General features: G+C 32.6%; 1 protein-coding gene across 1 annotated transcript in view; it reads right to left on the reverse strand.

Moving 5' to 3' along the window:
• The window catches only part of CCDC172 (coiled-coil domain containing 172), a 47,142-nt gene that overhangs the window by 8,432 nt on the left and 12,515 nt on the right, over window positions 1-26,195 (reverse strand). Inside the window, exons 3-7 of the mRNA XM_039872418.1 lie at window positions 23,552-23,668; window positions 22,178-22,343; window positions 13,771-13,872; window positions 13,323-13,425; window positions 494-581 (exon numbers count right to left, since the gene is read on the reverse strand). Of these exons, the coding sequence (XP_039728352.1) occupies window positions 494-581; window positions 13,323-13,425; window positions 13,771-13,872; window positions 22,178-22,343; window positions 23,552-23,668 (576 nt within the window). The remainder of the gene's footprint in view (window positions 1-493; window positions 582-13,322; window positions 13,426-13,770; window positions 13,873-22,177; window positions 22,344-23,551; window positions 23,669-26,195) is intronic.

The raw sequence follows: 26,195 nt of genomic DNA on the forward strand, positions 1-26,195 counted from the left end.
AATTTAAAGTGCTTCCACACAATCTGAAAATAAGTTTCCAATAATTAAATCCAAAGTTTTCGAGATCGTAAAAATCTGTAATAAGAAAGTTTTAGGATCAAATATAATAAAAGTATAATTTATGCCTATCAGAAACAAAAAGCTTTTAGCATTATGATAGTAAATTCCTTTAGTGCATTAATCCTCTAATAGCAGTTTCGGTCAAGAGAATGTTGTGAGGTCAGGTTTGAATTTTTGTAAACTTAGTTTAAACCTGTACATATTCTCTTTGAGTATAACTTTCTATATGTCACACTTAGCTCTCCAGAAACTCAAAGCACTTCACAGATTTATATGCTGACCTTAGTTTTGTTCATTGCTGCTGTTTTTTGTATCTCATATAAATCCCTGTGAATGGCAAAACACAAGTTCACTGACACGTATGCCAGTAAAACCATTCTTACTAGTGGGTGAATAATGGTGATCAGAAGTCAGAGAGTCAATGATGGCTTACCAACTCCAAAAATTCGATTTCTGCTTGGAGAGCTTCATGAACACTTTGCATGTCATCTTCCTTATGAAGTTCTAATTCTTTTTTAAGTCTGTTTTAAATGAAAAATTCCCTATTAATTCAGCAATAAACTTTTATCATTTCTTTCACATGGATGGTGGCAGGTTTGCAGCTCTATATTCAGGATTTCAAGTTAAAAATAAAAAATTTGGAAAGAAATTTTAAGCCTCTATAATTCTATAAGGACTACATACAATTTTAGGAAAAATACTCCCATGAAGGAAATAAGATAGACTGAATAATAACAGACACAATAATTAGGGTAATTAAAAGAGAACAAAGTGTGGTTCAGTGGGGGCAACTACAGTATTGTCTGAAGACCTCTACAGGTCTTGGCCACCAACAAGCTAAATGACCTCGGCTAAATCATCTAGCCTTTCTGAACCTCACCTAAAAATTTTAAGTACAGAAAAAAAGTGACCTCTGAGATTTCTTGCTCTAAAGTTAAACATTAACTTTATAGTACGTATATATTATTAAAATACATTTTAATTTGAGAACGATAAAGTAATATCAATGTTTTTCCCAATTAAATCTTTAACTTTTAAATATTCTGAAATTCCTTTTTTCAAAAACTATTTTGTCTGGTTTTTAAAACTTTATTTAAATTAGTTTCAAGTATACAGTGCATTGGTGAGAAATCTATATAGTTCATAAAACGATCCCCCCAATTGCTCCTTCCCTTCCCTAGCCGTCCACCTAGCTATCATATTAATGCTAACTGCATTCCCTCTGGGTGCTCCCCATCCCTGTGACCAACTATCAACCACTAACTTGTACTTTTTTAACCCTTAACCCCATTCTCCCAGCCCCCAAATCCCTCCTCTGTCCATCACCAAATTGTCCACTATATTTGTGAGTCTGTTTTTGATTAGTTTGTTCTTTCTGTTCCTTAGATTCCACATATAAGTGAAATCATATGGAATTTATCTTTCTGTCTGACTTATTTCACTCACCAGAGAAAACCAAAACAATAATTCATAAAGATCTATGCATGCCAATATTCATGGTGGCACAATTTACAATAGCTAAGATATGGAAGCAGCTTTTATTTCCATTTTTAATGTGGAAAAGAGTGAAGAAACAGGCTTACATTCCTTCCAAGAAGGAAAAAACATAAGCAAATCTATGACTGTGGTGGGAGAAGTAGAGAGCTAGGATCTGAGACTGGGCAGCTAGGAGGGTGAGGCTGCCCTGAGGGCAGATACTAAGAGCAACACTGCTCTCACAAACCTGAGCAAGTAGGACCAGCCACAAGGTGAAAAGCAGAGATCGACTTGAACCTTTGCTGAGCACTGACCCTTAAGGGGAGGTTGACAGGGTCCTAGGCCAGTGGCATTCCCCATATACTAGCAGAAGCAAAAGAAAATCCTCTAGGAAGGCAAGTTTAACATTATTTAGGCTCATAGGCCTCCCACACGCTAAGGGCAAACGATGAATTTACAATCAGAGATCACCAAGTACCCAAGAAGGCAAATCACTATACATAAAGGTGAGCAGAGAAAATAAGCAACAGATTATAACCATAATATATAAAGTATTACAAGTCAATAAGAAAAGGCCAACACAATAGAAAATGGGTGCACACAAATTTACCAGATTATTTACAAAAGAAGATAACTAATGGCTAATAAAAATATAAAAAGGTGCTTAACTTTATTAGTCATCAAGAAAATACAAAAGAAAAGCACAATGTAATGCCACCACATACCCACCAGAATAGCTAAAGTGAAAAACAGGCAATATCAAGTGCTGACAAAGCTATGAAGAAACTAGAATTCTCAGATGCTGCCGGCATAGGTTATCAGTTTGTTTTTGTTTTTTTACTTTTAACCTATGTCTCTCTTTTTAAAGTGAGTTTCTTGTAGAACCATATAGTTGTATCTTACTCTTATATCTAATATGATAATCTGTCTTTTAGTTGGTGTGCTTAGATCACTTACAATTAACATATTTGGCTGGATTAAAAATTTGGTAATTGTTTTCTACTTGTTCCATCTGTTCTTTATTTTTTCCCTTTCTGCCTGCTTTTATATTGACTGATTTCTTTATGATTATATTTTATCTACTCTTCAATTTTTAAACGTATTTTTTAAATTTTATAATGTTTGTACTATGTTTACAATATACACCTTCAATTTGTTATGCACTCTCAAATATTATATAACCATACTTACAGTATGAGAATTTTATAACAGCGTTTCCAATAACTCCCTATTTTTTGTTCTCATTGTCATCGCATATTTTTCTGCTCCATTTACCATAAACGTAAAATATATTGCTAGTATTTTTGCTTTAGTCATTTATTTTTTAGAGCAGTTAAAAATAGTAATAAAAAAAGGCTTTTAATATTTACTTTCATTTTTAACCATTTCTGGAGCTTTTTTCCCTTGGAGTAGCTCCAAGTTTCTATCTGGTATCGTATTTTTTTTTTCTGAAAAACTTACTATTGTCCTTTTTGATAATATAGTCTGTCCTCAAGGAACTCTATACACTATATTTGTTAAAAATATCTTAATAAATTTTAATTTAAGAAGCATATTTTCATTGAGAATTCTCAGTTGACAGCTCTCACTTTAGATCTTTAAAGATGCCATTGCTTTGTCTTCTGTTCTTCATGCTTTCTGATGAGAAGTCTACTATAATTCGTATCCTTTGTATGTAATGTGTCTATGTCTTTTTTTCTCTGCCTTCCTTCATGATTTTCTCTTTATCAGTGTTTTTAAGAGGTTTGACTATAATGTGTAAAGATGTTTGCTTTTTTTTTTTAAATGTTGCTTGGAGTTTTCTGAGCTTCTCGTATCTGCTCTTCGAAGTATTTCATTATTTTTGAAAAATTCTCCGCCATTGTCTCTAGCACTACGGATGTTAGAATGGTATGAATGAATCTCAAATGCACTATGCTAAATAAAAGAAGTGAGGCGAGAGGCTACATAGCATATTACTTCACTTATATGACATACTGGAAAAGACAAAACTAGGAAAAGAAAAGTGATCAGGGGCCAGGAGTGGATTGTGGGCCTTGATTATAAATGGGCAAGTGGGAACATTTTGGGTGACGGAAGTATTCTGTTTTGATTATGGTGATGGTTACATAACTGAATGTTTGCCAAACAAATAGAACTAAGTTATATTTCAATAAGCCTGCCTTTAAAAAAAGACAATGACAGGAATCCAGGTTCCTACAGAATGACAACTACCTAAACAAAAACAATCACTTAATAAGAAGACCAAATAATGCCACCCATAGACTATACTGACAAGCTAACTAATAAACCGAGGATATTACAAATTTGAAATTACATTTAAATAGGAAAATCAACATCTAAATCCAGTAGAACCAGCTCTGAAGTCTACACAAATGCAGAGAGTGAAGCAGCAATTAAACAGAAGAGAGGAGAAAGGAAAGGGAAGGCAGGGTGATGCAACGCAGGCTAAATGATTCTCATAAAGAGCAAGTTCCACCATATGTGAGCAAACACTGACAACAGGACTGAGGCCTCATGGTTGACAATATGGGATTTTGCAGAATTGAAAGACTTTTTTTGTTTGTTTTGTTTTTAATCAATGGCTTTTTACTTTGAGGGTGGAAAGGATTGATGTGTTTTTGATTTTGTGACGTTTGTTTCTCCAGGGCCCTTAATTTCCATCTCTTGCTTTATCCTTGTCTTTAAAGGTTGTAGCCCTTCCAAGTTCTATTTCTCACTCCAAAACTATAGCTGAAATGGAAAAAGTTTTCAAGGAAAAATATTATCAATAAAAAGCAAAATCACTTTTAGAGACCAAATAATCGCGATACTACACAAATTGGTCCAGAGTATAAAAATAAGAAAAACAGTTGACTTCTTTTCTGAAGCAAGTATAACGATATCTAAACCTGATAAAGACAGTACAACACACACACACACACACGAGAATGAAACACAATAACATAACGTAGGACAGCAATTACATCTTAGGTAAGGAAGGGAGTGTGGGATAAAGGAGTTGTCCATGGCTAATGCAAGTCATTGGTAATGTTCTAGTTTAGTTTACAGGTCCTCACTGTATTATTGTACTTTCAAAGTTACAAATAGTTAGGGAAGGAAAATACAGTAGTTATAGGAATGGATGAGGAAACAATACCCTATAAATGTGAAGTTCATTGTGTTCTGAACTTTGAGGAATTTAATGGTAAATAGAATTCTGAAAGAATGCTCAAGAAGGAAAGATAGAACAAATTATTAATTTTGAGCATTAGATATTTACACAAGCATAAAACCTTTGTAATAAATATCTTTAAAGAGTACGTGGAAGGTTAAATGGAGAGTTAGAATGTACCACAGATGTTGCTATACAATGTACATAAGGCTTCATTTTAATATATTTATCTTTTCAAATAAAATGGTAGGGATCTTTATTCCCACTATACTACCAATATTGGCTGCTCCCCCTTTTCAGTTCAAACGGACTACAGGTTCTGTAAAATCTTTCCTGTCCATCAGAATTGGGTGGTGACCACTTTCGCTTTTAGTTAGCTAACGAAAACAATGAGAGGCTACTGAAATTAAGGAGGGTGTTTAGAGCAAATTATAGGAAGTATTTCACTATTCAACATATAATCAAGCCACAGAATTTAGATATGCACTTAAAGATTACTGTTGCTAGCTTTAAAAGAGGCTAGATGATAACAGTATGAATATTAATACATTTGCAGCTAGCTAAAGCTATATAATAGTAAGCAGATCTTATGCCTCAGTGCATAGACTGATTGCTTACAGGAGTCAAGAAGGATTTCCTTCACCGACTGCATAATAACTAAGGGCAGTGTGCATTGGTTATTGACGCCTTTCTCTCAATGATGAGGATGGGCCAACATTGCTAGTTTACCAAAACTTATGTTCCATGTATTCTTATGATTTCCTGCATCATTCCAAATTTTTTTCCAGTTACCTCTAAGTGTCATAGAAAAGCATAACCGAAAAGCCTTAACCTACAGAACACCCTTTTGAGAAACAGAACTGTGCACAAGTACTATTTAAGTAGAAAAGAGGAAAAATTTCACCCAAAGTCCTAGGACACAAACTCAACTGCTATTAAAATTTAGGCATATTTCATTGTGGTCTTTTGTTTCTATATAATAGCGATTATATAATAGTGATTGCATAATTTTGCCTCCTAAGTTTTTCTTTTGCTTAATGCTTATCAAATACATTTCCCCCAGTAAATTAATCCTACCTGTTAGTACCATTTAAGATAAATATTAGTAGTCTAAGTGGCTAGCTGACAGTTACATAATCATTCATTTATGGTACAGAATGCTGTACCATATGCTGTACCATTTAATTTGTTCCTTTTTTTCCTACCATAAACAACATTTCTGTGAACACTTTCGTGCATAAAGTTTCTTCTGTATTTGGAATCATTTTCCTTAGGAAAGAGCTCATAGTGGAATTGTTGGGTCAAATGGCATAAACATTTTTAGGATGCTTACAATAATTTATATACTTCAAATTGCATTCTAAACATATGCAATGTATACTGCCACAACGATGTATAAATTATCTCTGTATCACACTCTTGCCAATTTTGATTATGGTCACTTAAGAATATCTTTCAAAATTTGATAGAAAAATGATATTCAGTGGTTTGGGGTATAATTTATATTTAACTGATAAGCAGTTTAACTGAATTATCTTGTCTTATCATCTTGATATCCCTTGTACTTAGGGACATTAAGGCATTTAATACATTTGTTGGATAAATACATAAAAAAAATTGATTTTAATGTTTTCTGATTTTTTTATCAGTTGAATATCTGATAAACTGTTATCCCTTATTTGTCATAATTACTATAAATTTCTACCACTTTATCATCCCAAGCTGATGGCTTTTTTTGACACATGGGGTTTAAAATCTTACATGTTAAATCTGTTAATCTTATCCTTTTTGGTTTTCTTAATCACATCAGAGGTTTAACAGGTAATCCTTTCTACTTTTCGGTAGTTTTTCTATGGCTCAACTTTCTTATTATTTCTCTATATTAATACATATAAAAATTATTTGAGTGCCATTTAAGTACAAAACACTATTTTAAAAGTTGTACAGGGCATTTTCTTTCATGTACATTTTATTTCTGAAAGTAGGGTTGAAACCTGAATGTGTGAAAGCAGAATTTCAATTTTCTAATTATGCTTTCCCTCAGTCCAGGCCACCAGCAAAGCGGTAAGAACCTTCACAGGGATGTAAGACTGAACCAGCGAGATCTGCTAAGAAGGTAAAAAAAGGGTTCTATCATCACCTCTGTTACCCCAAATCCTGGGTTGGTGGGATTAGGCATCTCCTTTCACCACATGTTATCTATCCTCTTCCCCATTCCTATACCAAAGAGGGTCATTTATAAGGGTAAATATATAAAAAACAAAATTTTAAATCTTATAATATAAATGATATTAATGAATTTTGAAAATGGTTACTTTAATATTATATATGGCTCATACAATAAGCAAAATTATTTCCAAGTTTAGGGATATTTACAGTTAGGCACATTTCCATCAGAATATAACTTTTAAAATAATCAACTGATTCTATCATCAAAATTTCCCTTGTATTTACTGAGAAGCTTTAATAACTATAGCATATGCCAAGAATTCATTAAACAGGGGATCTCTATTAGTTTGAAGGCTTCATAATCAATGCTGTGGAGACACTTCTCTTAGTGAATAAATGATGAATTTTTACCAGAAAAGATGCCGTCAACAGAAATATTCAACAAAATACATAGCTAAGAATGATCTTAGAATTAAATGGAGATTTTCATATTTTATAAATATTAAAAAAGGAGTTTAAAAACGAGTTAGCTACAGATATAGAATTATTTTGACTAGTATTTTCCAGAAATTTTAAAACTGTGATCTTGTTACACTCATCCACCTTGAGTTCATTCTTGTTGATAGTATAGAGTACCACAAAGTAAATATGCAATATTTTTTCAGTGTAGCCTGAATACAATTCTATTACTCTGCTAAATGATGCTTATTCTAAATAATGTTTCAGAAACACTGCCACAGTGTTTAAGGATACATTTATAAAAATATGCCTAATTTTGAATATTTAGAAACTCTTACACATCTATCAATGGGAGAAAGTAACGTAAATATGACATCTTCATATACTGGTATTAAAAGAATGAAGTGGATCAGTACAAACTAACATGAGAAATGGCTATGATATTTTGCTAAGCAATAAGGCAAATTACAGACCAGTAAGTGTGATCCCATGTTTTGCTAAACATACACACTGAAGGTTTCTAGAACGAGGCAATGAGAGAGGAGGCTTTGACGTTTTCCATTTTTGTAGTGTTTGAATTTTTTATTCAATCAATATAACCTACTCTCAAAATCTGAAACTATCTATACATACTTGGCAAAATAAAAAAATATATACATGTGTAAATATACATTTTTATCTGTATATCAAGAGATTGAAAGTATTTTAATATTATCAGGTGTTTATGCCTTCTTATAAATCTAAGGACCATGAATGTGACCTCTATGACCAACTTATATGGATGACTTTTTCACTGAAGAGGCAGCAGCATTGATTTACTACTTCATATAAATGCATTTAGTGTCTCTCAATAGCAGGTGTATATTATCTATTGTGCAGTTGCCATTGCAAATATGCTCTTCACAAAACCACACTATCTTCAAAAGTTCAGAAGCAAAAATCTCGTGCTGTTGACTTTGCAGTTTCATTTCTGTAACAAACTTCCTGTTGCGTTAAACAAGCACAAATATTGGTTATAAAAAATGTAAAACTATTCTAGAAAGAAATTTGTGAGTAAGAAAAAAGACTAAAATTTTTCATATGTTGTTCCATATGTTTACTATTTGGAGTAAATAAAAAGTCATGATCTAGAACTTTATCTTAGTGACCCTGCTGTTTGATAATAATAAAAATAATGTGTTGGGAGTCTAGTATATAACATTTTCCTATCCTCCCTGAATTCTTCCCAAAAGAGAAATAATGAAGGCAGAAGGGAGGCCAAACTGTCATAAATACTACTAATATATCAGATGCTGGAGAATGTGGCTTATATCTGCAAGGAAAGGACTTATTAATGTTGAACCCCAGAATTAGACTAACCAAATTCACACCATTAAAGGCAAAACTGGATGCCACAAGCTTTTTCTCATGGAACTGTACCACTGTAAGACTTAAGGAATAGAGGAGCAGAGTGGAACAGAGGCTCTCTGAGGCAAGCCACCTCCAAAGAGATAGGGAAAAGGAAGGGGCTAGGTTCCAGTTTACCGTTCCAAACTTACCAATCAGACTGAGTCACACTCATCCCTACCTTAGAATAAGAAAGGGGAAGGTGTTGGAAGGTGGGGGAGACTAGGAGGGTTAACCTGGTAAAGCTTTTCCACATGGAAAAATGTCAGGAGAAGAAAGAATTCTATGGGAGCTATCCTGGTGGGTAGAATACACTATGTTTTTGCAAACAACACTGAAAATATATAAAGAAACTTTTATCTCCTTTATAGTGAAAATAAAATTATATGTAGATTCAATCATTGGAACAAATGTTTTGAACACTACTTGTCCTTGACTGTGCTAGATGCACAGACCAATAGAAAAATGAACAAGAAGTGGAGGGAGTTCCCAGTCTGGTGGGATAGGTTGATACACGTAACTACCGTAGAATAGTGATATAATGGAATTATAAGCATATTCTCTATGAACACAGAGAAAGGAATAGCAGAGAAAAGCTTTCATAATTTAGTATGTTCACTTAGTTTTCCATTTCTTTATTCAACGCATACCACAGTCCAACCTCTATACCAAAGTATTAGAACATTAGTATACAATGGTAAACAAAGCAGACAAAATCCCTCCTCTTACTGAGCATGCAGTGGAGACAGAAATTAACAAAATAAAGCACATAAATATGTAATTGAAAATGGAATCTGTGCTATAAAGGAAAAAATAGGGCAGGAAAAATAACAGAGGTTACACAATTTAGATCATAGGATAAGAGAGGACTTCTCTGAGGAGACGTTTCAACTGAAACCTCAAAGATGGTGTACGTCCTACCAGGTAGGAGACAGGCAGGCAGAGTGGTGAATAGATAATTTTAGGAGAAAGAAAGACATGGACAAAGATCCTTAGGAGGAAGAAAGCTTGGAGTTCTTGAGGGGGCAGAGTGAGATGGGGATGATGGCTGAAAATAATATCGGGGATATGGTCAGAAGTCATATTGTGACAGGCATGTAGGCCACACTATGGACTTCAGGTTTTATGATATTCATTATGAAGCCACTGAATGATTTCAATAATGGGGATGATGATTTAGAGTGGATTGGAGGGTCAAGAGTGAATGAGTAGAGAGAGATTGCTACTGTGATCCAGGTGAGAGAGGATGGTACTTAAAACTAAGCTGTTAGCAATGGAGACAGAGAAGTAGAAGGATTCAAGAAATATTTTGAAGGTAAAAGCAACAAAATTTGTTGATAGGTTGGGGTAGGGTAAGAATGATGTGATTTGTGAACATGTCAAAAATGCCTGCTACATTTTTTTTTTTTTAACGCCTACAGCATCTGGTCTTCCTACGTGGTCTCCCAACCAAGTACTAACAGAGAGAGCAACCTGCTTAGCTTCGAGATCCAGTCGAGTGGGCATGTTCAGGGGTGGTGTGGTCGTGAATGCATCTACATTTTAGTTTAACAATACCAGAAAAAGATAACATATTAGTAACTGTATAACAACTAAGTTGGATTTTAGTTGATAGTGAAGAAAGAGAGGGTACAGAGGTGTGAAGGCCTGTGGCATATTCGAAATTCCACGAATAGTATTCGGATGTACTTGGAGTATAAGGCGTGTGATAAAAACGCAGGGAGACAAAGGATAGGCAGATTATGAAGGCCCTTCAATTTCTGACAATTTTTTTGTTTTTGTTATTTGTTTAGTCAGGGCAGCATCACTTCAGATGTATATCTACATTTGTATTAGCTTGTTGGGAATTTAGGACTTCAGCTTAGGAAAGAGGGATTCGGGACAAAAATTTGGAAATTATCTACAGATGATAAGTAACACCATTAGACCAGGTGTAACTGCCCAAAGTAAGAAGTACAAAGTACAAAGTAAGAAGACAATCAATGACTAACCTTCGGGAAGCCTCTGCATTTAAAGGATAAGCAGAAGAAAAACAATGAGAAAGAAGCTTGAAAGGTGTGAAATCTTCATGGACAGTATGAAATAAAAATGAAATCATAAGTAGTTATATAATCATGTCTAGCAATTATAGAGCATTTACTGTGTGCTTAGAACTGTTCTAAGGGATTTATATAAATTAAGTCATTTATTTTTTACTATAATCTTGTAGGTAGGTGCTATTATTTACTTCATTGTATAGCTGTGGAGACGGAGGCATAGACAAGCTAAATTGCTTCTCCAAGGTCACTAACCTAATACATAGCAGAGCCGGGATTCAAAAGGATTTGTAATTTTAACCTCTATGCTTACTTCCTCTCAAGATCCTGAGCTTTATCATTTCTGTCCTCCCTGGACTAGATGAAAAAACTAGCTCAGGCATGGTTTTCTGAGTCTCCAGAAGGCTTCTATAGGAATTAACCCAACCTCTGGCTTACGTGTTAATCATAGTAATATTCTACAAATTAGCTGCCTTAACAAGTGTTAATTAATGATCCCACATCTTCAATACAGAATATTTTAAATAAACAGACATCTTGATATTTATAAATAGAAAGAATTACCTAAAGCAGAGATCACTAAACCATTGTGATGTAAAGTAGTGTTTTCTACTTTAATGCATGGCTTTTCTACCTTAATGCATGGCATCCAGCTAGAGTTCAACAAATAACCTGAACATGGTAAATTAACTTAAAAGAAGAAAAACACGTAATAATTATAAAAGAATTCAGTAATACGGATCAAACAAAATATGTATCAAAAATTTCTAATTATTTAGAGTAGAAACAATAAACTCATAGAGATAAACTAAAATTGTTTTTTGTAATTGCTTTCTTACTAAAGTTTAATAACAGTATAATTACAATAACCTTAAAATAAAGCTGGTTGTCAACTGGGAACATTTTTTCCCACACCCCTGTATCTAGGGGACATTTTCCCACACCCCTGTGTCTAGTGGGTGAGAGGTGCTACTGGCATCTAGTGGGTAGAAGCCAGAAATACTGCTAAAGGTCTTACATTGCACAGGACAGCCTCCCACCACAAAAAGTAACCTGGCCCCAAATGTCAGCAGTGCCAAGTTTGAGAAACCCTCCTATAAAAATAGCATCCATATCAGTAGCAGCTAAACTTAAAGAATTAAGAAAAAGGCAACTATTACATATTTCAGTATATATAGAAAAAGACAACCAAAATTTAGGGGGGAAAAAACAACTTAATTTTGGCCTTCATGATAAACTTGAATAAATGTCATGTCATTTCTTGCCATCACTAGCTTCTTGCCATTGCACTAATTATAAGACTGATGGCTCTCTTTCCTAAAATTTTTACACTCAATACTTTGACTCTGTTCTTCATACTTGAAATAACTTTTGTAGAACATACCAGTGTGGAAACTAAAGCACACATACCAAAGAATTTAAAGTGGGAAGTGATAAATATTGGCATTTCATTTAATAACTGCTAAAATCCAAAGAATGGCCTAGGTATATGGAGTGACGTTTCCATCCAAATTTCCTGTCACTATCAGTGAAGGAGAAAGCACTAACAGACTTTGTGTGTTTAATTTTAATCCAGGGCAAATTTTATGACTGAGTGATAAATCCACAAGACTGGAGTTCATATTGGGAGCCCTAACACTACTAACAATAATGATTCTAGTGGGCATTACCATTTTTAAAAGTATAAAAAATTAATGAGCAGACAGTCATTACAGAAACTCATTCTGCATCACACATACCACCCAGGAGACTGATATTTCATGCTTACAAAACTTAACATAAAATTAAATTGCAAGTATTTTCTCACAATCTACTAAAATTATGGCCTAAAGCAATACACTGCTAATATGAGACATTTGTTCAGCTCTAGTGGACATATTTCCTATATGACTTATGTGAAAGGCTTCATTTGCTTCTTCACAGATTCAATAATGAGGTTCCTTTTGTTATATTAAGCCTAGAAAGTATAGAAACTTCTTTAAAATTAAGCCAGCAAATATAATACTGAATTATTAATAAATGAGTCAAATTAATAAATTTTTTTCCCCTCCTTGTGTATGTGACTATGTCGTTTTAAACATCAGCCATTCTTTCATTACCCAAATATATATAAAGCATCTGAATGTTCCATACAGAAAATACATTTTCATTCTTTGGGAACAAAACTAGAGTAACAAATTTCAGGCAAAATAATAGGTTATGATTTTTCCCCCCTGAAATCTAGAAAGATAAAAAATAATTTCAATAATTTCTAAAAGAAAAGTTAGGAATAACAGAAAGGATAGTTGTGGGACCAATACTTTCTCTTAATCTGTTAGATTTCTTATACCTGAGTCCATCAGGTATAAGAAAAGATAGAATAGATTTTAGTATTATCAGCTCAATGATCATGAAACTTATGTGCAACACTTTCTAGTCAGTGAAGTATTTGCTTATTAGCATGTTTCAGAATACACACAGAAGGAAATAACATCTTCGTCTAGAACTTAAAAATCCTTCCATTTAGCTTTATGCTGAGATCTATTTGAGAACTTGAAAAATTACCAGACTTTTTACACCAAAGTATAATAGACAATTCTTACCTTAAACACTCAGCATCATTTTGAGGCTTTTCATTGATTTTTATTTTTTCTGTCTCTAGGTATTTTGTAGTACAAATGGCTTCATTCTCTTTATCTTCAAAAACTAAACAATTAAGAAAATTCTTATAATCTTTCACAATTTAAACGAAGGTTATTTTTATTCATTCATAAGAATAATCCTCTAACTTCTGGTGCTTTGTGTAAAACGTATGCGCTAATGATTTTTATTTTTCTACTTTAATACAGTAATTAAAGGCACACAAAATCTTAACAAAATTTGGGATGTTAAAATGTCAGATCTAACACTGATCAAGTCACTGTTTTATCTATTCTTTTTTTATACCAATAATAGCACTATATCCCAATAGGTTGATATATTTTGAATGAATGACTCTATTGTGTGTATATATACTCATCAGCAAAATAAGCTAACACATATATGTAATACCTTTAATTTTTCTCTGAAGAGTAAATAATTCTTGCATTAGTTCATTCTTTTGCTTTTGAAGTTCATTTAACTGGCCATTGTCATGTTCCATTGACTTCATTTCTAGAAACAAATAAACAAAAACCATTTTTTAATTACTTAGGCTTTCCATAAATATGTCAGCACTTATTTTTTCTCATGTAGTAAAAATTTAAGCAGCATGTGGTAAATTTTAAGCCTGAACTAGCTTCCCTGGGACACTTAGGAATTGTTTCCAATAAACTGACCAGGATTTGTTTAAGCACCAACTGGATACAAAAAATGTCAATTGATGGTTAAGACTACCAAGAGAAAATTCAGAATAACGTAATGTCTAAGTAAAACAAACTTTCCAATGTGATAATAAGAAAACTCTGCCTTTTATAAGTAAAGCATATTTAAAATGACCTTGCATAATGTTCATTATATGGTTATAAGCTTCTACAATATTGCTAGTATTGTTTCTTCAACCTAGAACGCCTTCCTTTCTTTATTCGCACAACTCTTTTATAGTTTACATTTAAATTTTGATCACAAGAGGGTGTTAACTTTTATGAAATGCTGTCTTTTATTTTTTATATCCTTCACTTATTTATTATATCCATGTCCTTGAATATATTTATAATATTTAAAAGAGCAATTTAAAGTCTTACTTTGCCAATTGCATCATCTCTGTCATTTCTGGGTGTTTCTAGTGATCTAATTACCTCCTTGCTATGAGTTATAATTTGCTGCTTCTTCAAATGTTTAGTGATTTTTTGATTAGATACTAGACATTGTATTTACTATTTTGTTAAATGTTTGAGTTTTGTTATCTTCCCCTAAAGCATGTTGATGTTTGTTATTTAGCAGGCACTTAAGTAACTTATGGATTAAATTCAAACGTTTTTTTTAGTGGGTCTAGAATAGCCTTATATCTAAGGCTAATTTAATCCTACTCTTAAGGCAGGACTTCTATTTAATAAGATATTTCTAATATGAATGTCTGTCTTTACAAGAATTTAAGCCCAATGAGGACAGGGACTTTACTCATTGCAGTATCCAATGCCTATAACAATGCCTGATACACAAAAAATATAACAAATCATTATTGAATGAATGAATGAACTAAGCACATTTTAGAAATACATTGATGAGAAAAACATAGTTCCTGTCCTTGTGGAACTTTACATGTTAGTAGGGGAGACAGATTTGAATCAAGTAAGTACATAATTACAATGCTCTGAAAAAAACAGTAGAAAGACCTTTGAGAGAATATAATCAGAGGAACTGTCCCAATAGGGGATGGAGAGTGTGTGTCAAGAGAAGGATTGCCTGAGGAAATAACATTTGAGCTGAGAAGAATGACTGAATTAAATAAAGAATAAGAAAAATTACTTCAATAAAGCATATTCAAAGGTCCTGAGGCAGGAGAAAGCACAGCACAATCTAGGAAACAAAAGAAGCCAGTGTGCCTTCAGCACAAAATGCAAAGGCCACCAGTGAGGCTGGAAGGAGGAGAGGCACTAGGGATGGCAAAACAAGTTGAGGAACTTGGTTTGCTATGGTTATCATGATATTTTTAAACGGAATATAACTAAATTAGGAGGTTCATTATAATAGTCCAGTACTAATAATTTCTTTTAAAAATATATGTGTTAATATTTTGGAAATCTCAAGGAGAAAGAACAGAATCCAACTCAGGTTAAAAAGTAAAAAAGCAAAAAAGATGTCTGGCAGTGAAAAAAACACTCTTGAGTAGTAGAAAATAATAAGACAGCTATGAATATTTGAAGATGAAGATTATTCAAAACCCAATGGAACTGAATAACTAATCATAGTTATGGGTTAAAAGCTCAATGGAAAGGGTCAGAGTGGATAGCCAAGGGAAGGAGAAAAAGAGAGGAGAAAAATCAAGTGTCAGGATATAACAGATGTGGGGGTATGCCTTAGAAAAGGAAATAGAAGAGCAACCACTGACAGGAAGGAAGACAAATGAAAAATAAAACTACTCTGGGAAGAAACTGGCTCTAGTATCTGCTTAAAATTTGAACACCACTTAGAAAAAGGAACCAGAAACAGTTTCACAGGTGAATTATTTCAAACCTGGAAGGAACGGATAATTCTAGTATTTACGTTTTTCTAATATTTACATTCTTTGTGTTAAGCCAACAAACATAACACTCACAAAAAAGAATAATCCTGCTTATAAATATTAACCCCAAAATGTGAAAGAAAATATTATCTAACAGAATTCAGTACTATACTAAAAGACTAAGAGACCACAACTAAGGTTAGTAATAGGATATTTATTAATAAAATTCACTATGTTAATAGATTAAAATGGGAAAATCATATATGATTCATCTCAAAAGGGGGAGGGTAGAGGAGAATGGAAGGAAGGAAAAGGGGAGAAGAGAGAGCGTCAGTCTGGCATCATGATTAATAGCAAAACTCGAAAAGTATTTCCATGAAGATCAGTGATAAAGAAGGGTATCGAACATCATCATTGCTAAAGACTGAGTATTTGTGTGCTTCCAAAATTCATATGTTGAAATTCCATTTACAATAGTGATACTTAGAGAAATATTAATGAGAAAGGCAAAGACAGTTGAAATACCTATGCTGTTTTTAGATAGGAACTCAACACTGTGAAGTTATCAATTCTCTCTAAATTCATTAATAAAATTAATGCAGTCCTAATTAAAATACAAGATTATTTTGAACTTGGTAAAATGAGATTTAATTTTATCTAGGAAAACAAACACAGGACAATCAATAAGAGTAAAGAGAAAGTATTGCCCTGATAGATATTAAATCATATTCTGAAAGTAGAATAATTAAAACATGAAGTAGACAGAGTAGAGCACAGAAATGCAAATTTAATAAATGACAAATATAGAATTTCAAATTGGTTGGAAATGGTGAATTAATAAATATTAGTGTTAAATAACTGACCGGCCTTTTGAAAAAAGTTGGATCCCTAAGTTTTTACATCAAAATAAATTCTGGATGGATGTAAAATATAAATGGGAAAAAGGAAACAGAAAGTTACCAGAATAAATATGGGTGAATATTTTTCATTAATGTTACACAGAGAAAGCCTTTCTAAGCTGAAGACAAAAATCCAGAAGCCATAAAGGAAAAGATTCATTAAAATGATTGCAAAATTTTTAGATTTCTATATGGTATTCAGACACACAGAGACACACAGACACACACAAAGAGTACAGACACACACACAGAGTATAGTAAAAACATAAACAGTAAACAAGGAAACAAGATTTATAACACATGATGTAGGGCTAACTTCTTAAATTTACAAAAAGCCCATATAAATCAGTAGGAACAAAAAAAAAATGAACAAAGAATGTAAATAGATTGTTCATGGAAACAGATATAAAAGTGGTCAATAAATTCAGAGAAATAAATCCAATGTCATGCAAAATCAAAGAATGCTAATTAAGCCAACAATGAAAATAATATCTTTACGAACTGTCAGAGTGGCGAGGATTAAAGTTATTGATAATTCCAAGATTGGTAATGGTATGGGATAGTAATATAGAAAAACAAGCTTTCTCCTATACATTTGGTAAGGAAATCAATTAATTCAGTGTTTTAAGGAGCATAATTTAGCATTAAGTCTCTTAATATTTCCCTTTGACCTAGAAGTTTTAATAGATTTTACCATATGAATATATTCACAAAAAATAGTGAAATATATACTCAGATATTTAGAGGCCCCTGTTGATGGTCATGTAGGTTGTTTCCTGATTTTTGTTTTCTTCTCAAACCACCACCAGTCCTGCTGTCCGTGCAGTTTTCTGTCTTCTCTGGGAACTTCACTTCTCCTGAATCTTCCTCTCTACTGGCTCCAGCCCATCAGCATTTAAATATGTTCAAGTATCTCTCATCTCAAAAAGGAAAAATGAAAAAAGGACAACTCTACTTCCCCACTAAAAATCCTCCCCTTGCTTCACATCCCCCTTGTTACTGAACCCTATCTTATCCACAGCGAAACTTCTTCAAATATATTTTCTGCTCCATTCTCTCTCCTCTCCTTCAGAGACTAATCACTCACAGCAGACCTTTCAAAATTGTCCTACAGATCCCTGAGGTTCCATTTTTGTTTTGTTTCATTTTTTCTCTTTGGATCAGATAATTTCTATTGCTCTATCTTCATATTCATTGGTTCCTCTGTCAGCTCTCTTCTGCTATTAAGCCTATTCAGTGGCTTTTTCTTCCAGATATTGTATTTTTCAGTTCTAAAATGTTCATTTGACTTTTCTACATTTTCTATTTCTCCACTAAGATTACCTATCTTTTCATATATTACAAGTGTATTTTCCTTAACTCACTGAGCTTAGTCTAAAATAGCTGCTATAAAGCCTTTATCTGATAATCCCAATGTCTAAGTTACTGTGGTTTTGACATCTCATGTTCTTTTGACGCTAGGTCACGTTTTACTGATTCTTCATAGGGTGAATAATTTTGGATTGCATCCTAAACATTGTGAATACTGTGCTGTAGACACTGAATTTCTTTTCATAAAAGCTATCGTCTTGAGTGTGAAGTGGTATCTTATTGTGGTCTTGATTTCCATTTTCCTGATGACTAGTGAATGTTGAACATCTTTTAATGTGTTTATTGGCCATTTCTTTGGAGAAATGTCTATTCGAGTCCTTTGCTCATTTAAAAAAATTTTTTTTGTGGAGTTCTTTATATATTCTGGATATTAATCCATTATCAAATATATAATTTGCTAATATTTTCTTCCATTCTGTGGGTTGTGTTCTTATTCTCTTGATAGTGTCCTTTGATGCACACAATATTTTAATTTTCATGAAGTATAATTTGTCTATTTTTTTCTGTTTCCTGTGTTTTTAATAACTAAGAAATCATCACCAAATCCAATGTCATAAAGTGTTTCCCATATGTTTTCTTTTAAGAGCTTTATAGTTTTGGTCCTTAAGTTTAATAATTTGATCCATTTTTCACTAATTTTTATATGTGGTATAAGAGCCCCTCTTTACTGTTTTGTATGTGGCATTCAGTTTTTCCAGTACCATTTGTTGAAAAGGCCATCTTTTCCCATAATGGTCTTAGCACCGTTATCAAAAATCATTTGACCATATATATGAGGGTTTATATTTGGGCTCTCTATTCTATTCCATCGTTCCATATGTCTGTCTTTATTCCAATACCACACTGTTTTGATTACAGGGTAGCACTTTAGTAAGTTTTGAAATAAAGAAGTGTGAGTCCTCCAACTTTGTCCTTTTTCAAGATTGTTTTGATTATACTGAATCCCTTGCGATTCCACATAAATTTTAGGATACGTCTTTCTATTCACAGAAAAAAAATACTTTTGGGATTTTAATAGAAATTGCATTGAATCTGTAGATCATTTTGGGTAATAATGTCATTGTAACACTATTAAGTTTTTCAATCCAAGAACGTGGAATGCCCATTTATTATGTCTTCTCTAATTTCTTTGAGCAATGTTTTCCAGTTTTCAGTGTGTAAGTCCTTCAGCTTCTTGGTCAAATTTATTCCTAAATATTTTATTCTTTTGATGCTGTTATAAATGGAAAATTTAAATGTCCTTTTTAAATTGCTCATTGCCAGTACACAGAAATGCAACCGATTTCTAGGTGCTGATTCTGTACAATGCAACTCTGCTGCAGTGGACACTTGAATAAGGTGAGAGTTAGATGCACCAACCCCCACACAGTCTAAAACCCACATATAACTTCACTCTGTCCTCTGCATACATGAATCCTCAACCACAGATCAAAAATAATGCTTTCAATCCCTGGTTGGTTGAATCTACGGATGTGAAACCCAGGGATACTCAAGGCTGACTGTATAGTTATTGAAAAAAATCCATATATAAGTGGACCTGTGCAGTTTAAATCCGTGTAGTTCAAGGGTCAACTACATTTATTTATTACCTCTAGCAGATTGTGTGTGTGTGTGAAGAATCTTTAGGTATTCTACATATAAGATCCTGTCATCTGGGAACAGAGATAATTTTACTTCTTTTCCAATCTGGATGCTTTTTATTTCTTTTTCTTGCCTAATTGATTTGTTGAATAGAATTGGTGATATCATGACTTTTAAATTAAAATTACTGGGGTGACATTGGTTAATAAAATCAAATAGGTTTCAAGTGTACAATATAACAATGTTATATGTACATTGCATTGTGTGGTCGCCACCCAAAGTTAAATTTCCTTCTGTCACCAAACATTTGACTCCCTTTACCCTATGTCCTTCCTCCAACCTCCCCTTCCCCCTGGTAACCACTAATCCACTGTCCATGTCCATGAGTCTCTGTTTGCTGCTTTCAGTTTTATATCCTACATGAGTGAAAAAATATGGTTCTCATCTTTGTCTGACTTATTTCACTTAGCATGATAATCTCATTCGTGTTGTCACAAATGGCAGTATTTCATCTTTTTTTTAAGGCTGAGTAATATTGCACTGTATATATGTACTACACCTTTATCCAATGATATCTATGACTTTTTAAAGAAAGTTAGCTTCAGACTATCTCCTAAGGATAAAACCTGTATTGAACTTTGTTCTATATTATGGTTATTAAACAGCCATGCACATCAATAGCATCTAAAGGATTTAAAAAATATATGTTCCCTATCCTCAGCTACAGAGATTCTGATTCAATAAGGTTGGGATGAGAGTCAAGCATTTCATATTTTTTTGAGTTTCTCAGATGTGCACCTCTGGTTAAGAATCTGTCCTATACTCTCTATCCAAAGTAATTTATCCACGAAAACCTCATTTTCTTCATCTTTATAAAATAAGACTAATTTAAAAATATAATCCCCATATTTGTGAGGTCTTAATTATGTGCCAGGCAACATTCTATATGCTTAACTATTCTTCCATTGACTCCTCACAATAACCTTGTTAATGCCATTATTATCATCCCTTATCTTTACAGATGAGGAAACTGAGACAAAGAAAAGTTAAGCATCTTGCCCAAAATCACATAGCTATTAAGTGGTGAAACAAAGATTTAAATTCAATCAACTTGACTTCAGCATTTAAAATCTTCAGGATGGTGATTTTTATACGGGATATGCCTAATAAATATTACCTGTGATAATAACAACTGCCATATACAAAGTACAATAAGTTATTCATCGTAACTCTAAGTCAATACAAATGTTAAGTGCGTTTATTACTCTCCATTTACCAAAGGCATCGAAGCAACTATGCTTTAGAAAGGCTTCCATGAAAAACTCATTTTCCATTTAATATCATTTACATTTTCATTTTCTACTTCCTCAATTCCCTCTGGTTCCTTAATCTATTACTACCAATCTTCTACCCCTCCATGATACTGCTCCTGACATCTTCCAATTGTCAAATGTCCTATTTTAATTCACATTCATTTGAGGAAAACTTGGTTTGTTGTTTTCTTTTTGCTTTTAGTTTTCAAAATAATACTCTCTGCTGTTCTCTTACCTTGTTTGACTAATCTTTTTCCTTTCCTTAAATGCTATGCTTTCTTAGTTTCTGTCTTTGGTCTTTGTTTCTGCTCTATGTTCCCTCTGAATGATGTCACCAACTTCTCTGGGTTTAGTCCCAAACCTAATACTCTAGCTCCAATCTCTCTTATCAGCTTCACAACCAAATTTCCACCTGCCACCTGGGCATCGCCATCTGTTTATCTCATAGACATCTCCAACTAAAAATACCTGAAGCCAAACACTGTCTTTTTTGTTCAGTACCGGTACCATATTCTACAATATCTCTGAAGTTTGAAAACTGTGATTCTTCCTTGACTTTCTCTATTTCTGTTTACATTAATCAGGGATAAAGTCTTGTCATTCTTCCTAAACACTCCTCTAATTCACTCTCCTCTCCTTGGCAACTCCTTAATTCAAGATCTTATCACAGACTGCAATAACCTGCATTCTAGTGTTCCAGAAATGAAATTCTCCCCACATCACTGTGTAATCTTGTTTCCTAGTTTCAACTGGATTGATAGTATAATGAGGATTATAGCACTAGCCTTACCCCTAGGATAGCTTCTATCACATTGTACTATAAATATTTGCTTACATATTTGATTCTCCCACTTTTTAGTTTTATAGCTCCAGGTCCTACAACAGTACCTACCATATAACAGATAGTAAATATATATTTGTTTATTGAATGAATGACCAAAAGCTTATGTCACACCTACTTCTAAGGGATTTGAGACTGCTCACAATAAAAGATATATGTCCATTAGGGCAATTAAGATATAAGTAAAAGAATGGCTATACAATAGCCCAATTTGCTTATTGATAGAGTTAAATTTCTGTAAAGTCTATTGATTCAAAATAAATTATTTTCCTTAATGCCAGATAAATTAGGTAATATTATGTATTCATACCCCTTTTCAAAATGTTTGCCTGGTTTTCTAAGTCGCATATTTCAATCTTCACATTTTCTTTCATCAAAAGCTCTCTTTTCTTTGTTATTTCATACTCATTATTGAAATGTGTAATTTCCTTAATAAATTTTTCCTCCTCCTCTGTCACTTTTTTCTTCATAGCCTCCTGAAAAATGAAAACAGAAGATCAAATACAGGTGTTAATTGCAATGACATTTTTTTAGTGATTTAAAATTCAATTATTTGGAATTATGAACATTAAAATATAATATTACACACCCTGGTATTATCATGAAAATGCTTTACTCCTCCAGCAACATCAATAAAAAAAAATTATAGGTATTATGTAACAACAACCATTTTCACATGAAAGACTTAATGTTTTGAGAGAATTATTGATACAGAAATTCTACGTTCATCATTATATATGTGATTGTGCATTAAACTTATAACAATATATGCCATTTTGTCATTATAATATAAATTTGGTGGTAAAATAATTAAATGACCAAACTTGAAAATAAAAATCTACACTCAGAGGAATTACTGCCTTATAGAAAAAAAAAGAGAAAAACAAAAAAACAAGGAAATCCAAGGAAACCTATTAAAATGCATACAATGAAGGTAAAATTATATATTCACTTCAAATTCAGTTCTAAATAACAGTTTATATTTTATGAAATAGCAACTTGTAGTAGGAATAAAAATTTCTAAAAACTCTGGACAATGCTAGAATATAAATAAAATCTATTTTGGGCAAGATGCTTTTTGACAATGCTAGAATCTAAACATTACTAAATTTATCTATTATTTTCTAAGAAACGTCAACTAATTATTAGCTACATTTGGAATCTGGCCATATCATTTATGAACCACTGGTGATGATTCTGTTGAGTTTAGATATATATTTTAAAATGCATTTTCTTTGAAATGTCAATTAATTACACGTTGTATTCCTAAACTGGCCCTGTCATTTGAAACTATTGAGTCTGTTGGCTCTGATGTATGATAAAAAGATAAATAAAATCTATCCTTTCACCTAAATCCATAAATGTCTAAAATGTGAACCTCTCTGCTTTTCAAAATCATTAAAACCAATGTCTAGAAGCCTGAGCAATTCAAATCAGTTTCACTATTTCTTTTATGCTTATTACAATTGCAAATAATTTCTATATTGCATCCCTGCCAATAGACTTCTTTCAAACTATATTACACTACCAACTGGTTTTAAATAGCACTTAATACTTCCCCATATCTGAACAGAACTATCTGCCAATATGCATAAGAATAATTTTCTAAAAGTACACCTAAGTGTATTTAAATACTTTTGATACAATTAGTGAAACAGATTTTTCTAAGTGGCTGGAGACTTACAAAGGTTTGGAGAAGCATATTCCTTTGGTCTGTAATTTCACTGCACTGCCTTTCTAAAGCATTTTCATGAGTTTTCAAAAGCTGTAAGAGGAAGGATTTTTCAGAAAACTGCTGAACCTTAAAATGAAAAAACAAATCAGAATGAAACAATTAGACATTTTAGGGTACCTGAGTTAACAGAACAGATTTGTATAATATAAAACATTTTCTATATTACCTACAAAATACAAATTATAATTCACATTAAACATCTTACTTTATATGCACTACCTTATAACATTTTATAAGTGCTTTATAATTACAAGTTTTATAATCTCATCCCCCAATAAGACTATAGGCTCCTCAAGGGCAGAGAAATTTGTTCTTTTTTCTTTCCAATATCTAGCACATCCCTTAGCTTAAGTACTAAAGGTTTTTGACTACATACATTGAAATCTGCTTTAAGATAGCGTGTTTTAAAGAATAAGTTTCTATTCTCATTATTTATAAGGAAGATGAATAAATCATATATAAAACTTGACTAATAAAATAATAAGATAAAATCTACAAACCATAAGCAAAAACTCAATCCCATGACTATAGTTACACTAAATAAAACACAAATCTACTATAATATTCAACTGGGTTTTGAGAACTCATTTTTTATTTTAGTACCTCGTTTGGTTCTAACTAGCAAAAGATATAATAAACATTAGTATTAGATATGTAACTGTTATTTCATTTGGGCCATGAAGAATAGCATCTCTTGAGACCATGAATATTGAAATGAAAGTCAGGAAATTGTAATATATATAGAAGCTATAAATAACGCTGGAGTGGAAACACTCTTTCCACTACATTCAGTACTGGCCCTCATTAGAAAGCATCACTTCTAGTCTGGGGATATTCTCATCTCCACAGAGAAAAGAAAAAGGAAATAAATCCAACTTAAATTGTAGAAAGCAAGATTTATGTTAGTTTTTATGAACTTCCTCAAGGTGAGAGACAGGCTGTGAAATCTCTGTCCCAGAAAATACTGAATAGCAAAGAGCTTAGAAATAGTCTAGTCCAGAGGCAAAGGGTTGGCCATTTTGAAATGATATAGCTCAAAAAAAAAAAGTAGCCAAAATAAAACGAAATATAATCTTACATTTATATATTATCATAGTACATCTGCCCACACCTTCAGTACTCGCTGCTATTCTCACCAACTCTATCTTTAGATAGACGTCAATAGAGAAAGATTAGAGACATGAACTTTACATGACCAGAGAGTGGAATTCAGAAAGTACTTTTAAAATTGGGGAAAAAAAAGAAGAGAGCAGTTAGTATTTTATTGTCTGAGAATACAAATTAGAAAACATAAGTCCAGATCTATAAAAATCATACAGAAATTGGTAACAATGGCAAACAAGAGTATGATCATGAATTCGATCACGTTTATTTACAATAAAAAATATTTCAGAGCGATTTAGTATTTATTATATAAATGAGAATAAAATGAGTTGTAGAAAAGTCAAACACCCTAACAAAGGATATATAATCCATTAGGGGTAAATCCAGGACTAAAATAGAGACTTTCTGACTTCCTTTCTTCTAAATCATGATGTTAACATGAAAATATTAGAACTATTTCAAAGTAATAAAGAGATGCTTCAGGAACTAAAAGAGACTTCGGTCTCCAAAAATAGTATTAACTGAAAGTATACAAGTTTAAGAAAAAAAAAACTATTGACTACTAGATCCATCAGAACTTAGTAAGAGAAGGCTGCTTGTAATATATATCTAACTTTCACAGTTGCTATTATTGACAGTAACCACAGATGCTTGCAAAAATGCTTTGAGACCAAGTAATGGGCTGGATAAATTTTGGTTTAATCCAGTAAGGTATTTTATGTATTAAGCCTTTCAGAAACCAAATTCCTGAATTCTGATTCTATTTCTGCCACTGAGATGTTGTAAAAGACCTGTGTTGAAACCTAAAAATAGAGAAAATATTACTTATCAAACTAAGAAATTTTAAAATAAGACATAAGCAAATTTATTATTCAAGTTCAGAAAAGCCTTATTACGGATTCAGAAATTAAGGTATTTTGTTAAAGCTATCACCTACTAAGACCTAAATTATTAGTGAGCTGATATCTTCTTTTTTAAAAGGAAAAATAAAGAATATGGAAGAAAGATATTAGACATAATGGCATTGAATTAGGATATTTTATTATAACCTGAAAAATTAAACCTACATACCCCAAATTGAAAAGTAGATAGCTATTCGAATGATTTATAAGAAGGTTTTATCTATAATTTTCCTCTTCCCCTAAAATCCTATGTGAATTATCCATATTCAGGTCTGTTCTGCTTCTTTGTTTTTATCATTAGTTTACTTCTTTTCCCTATTCCCACTTTCGGTCTTATACTCTTTTATCCTTTACTTCCACATTTTCCTCTTTCAATCCATCTAAAAAATCCCAGAGTCAATAACTACAGAAAAATTACAGTGACACTGACTCTTAAATTTACTTAGGATCTGATAAATAATAATGATAACAATAATAATACAAAAAGGAATTGGCAAGTAGGGGAAACAGCAAAATAGAGAAAGAGGTAGGACTTTGAGAAAGCTCAAGTCAGGAAGGTCAGAAAAGAACAGATGGCTACAATACAC

This window comes from Pteropus medius, unplaced genomic scaffold (genome assembly GCF_902729225.1).
Source record: "Pteropus medius unplaced genomic scaffold, Ma_sr-lr_union100, whole genome shotgun sequence".
NCBI classification, from domain to species: Eukaryota; Metazoa; Chordata; class Mammalia; order Chiroptera; family Pteropodidae; genus Pteropus; species Pteropus medius.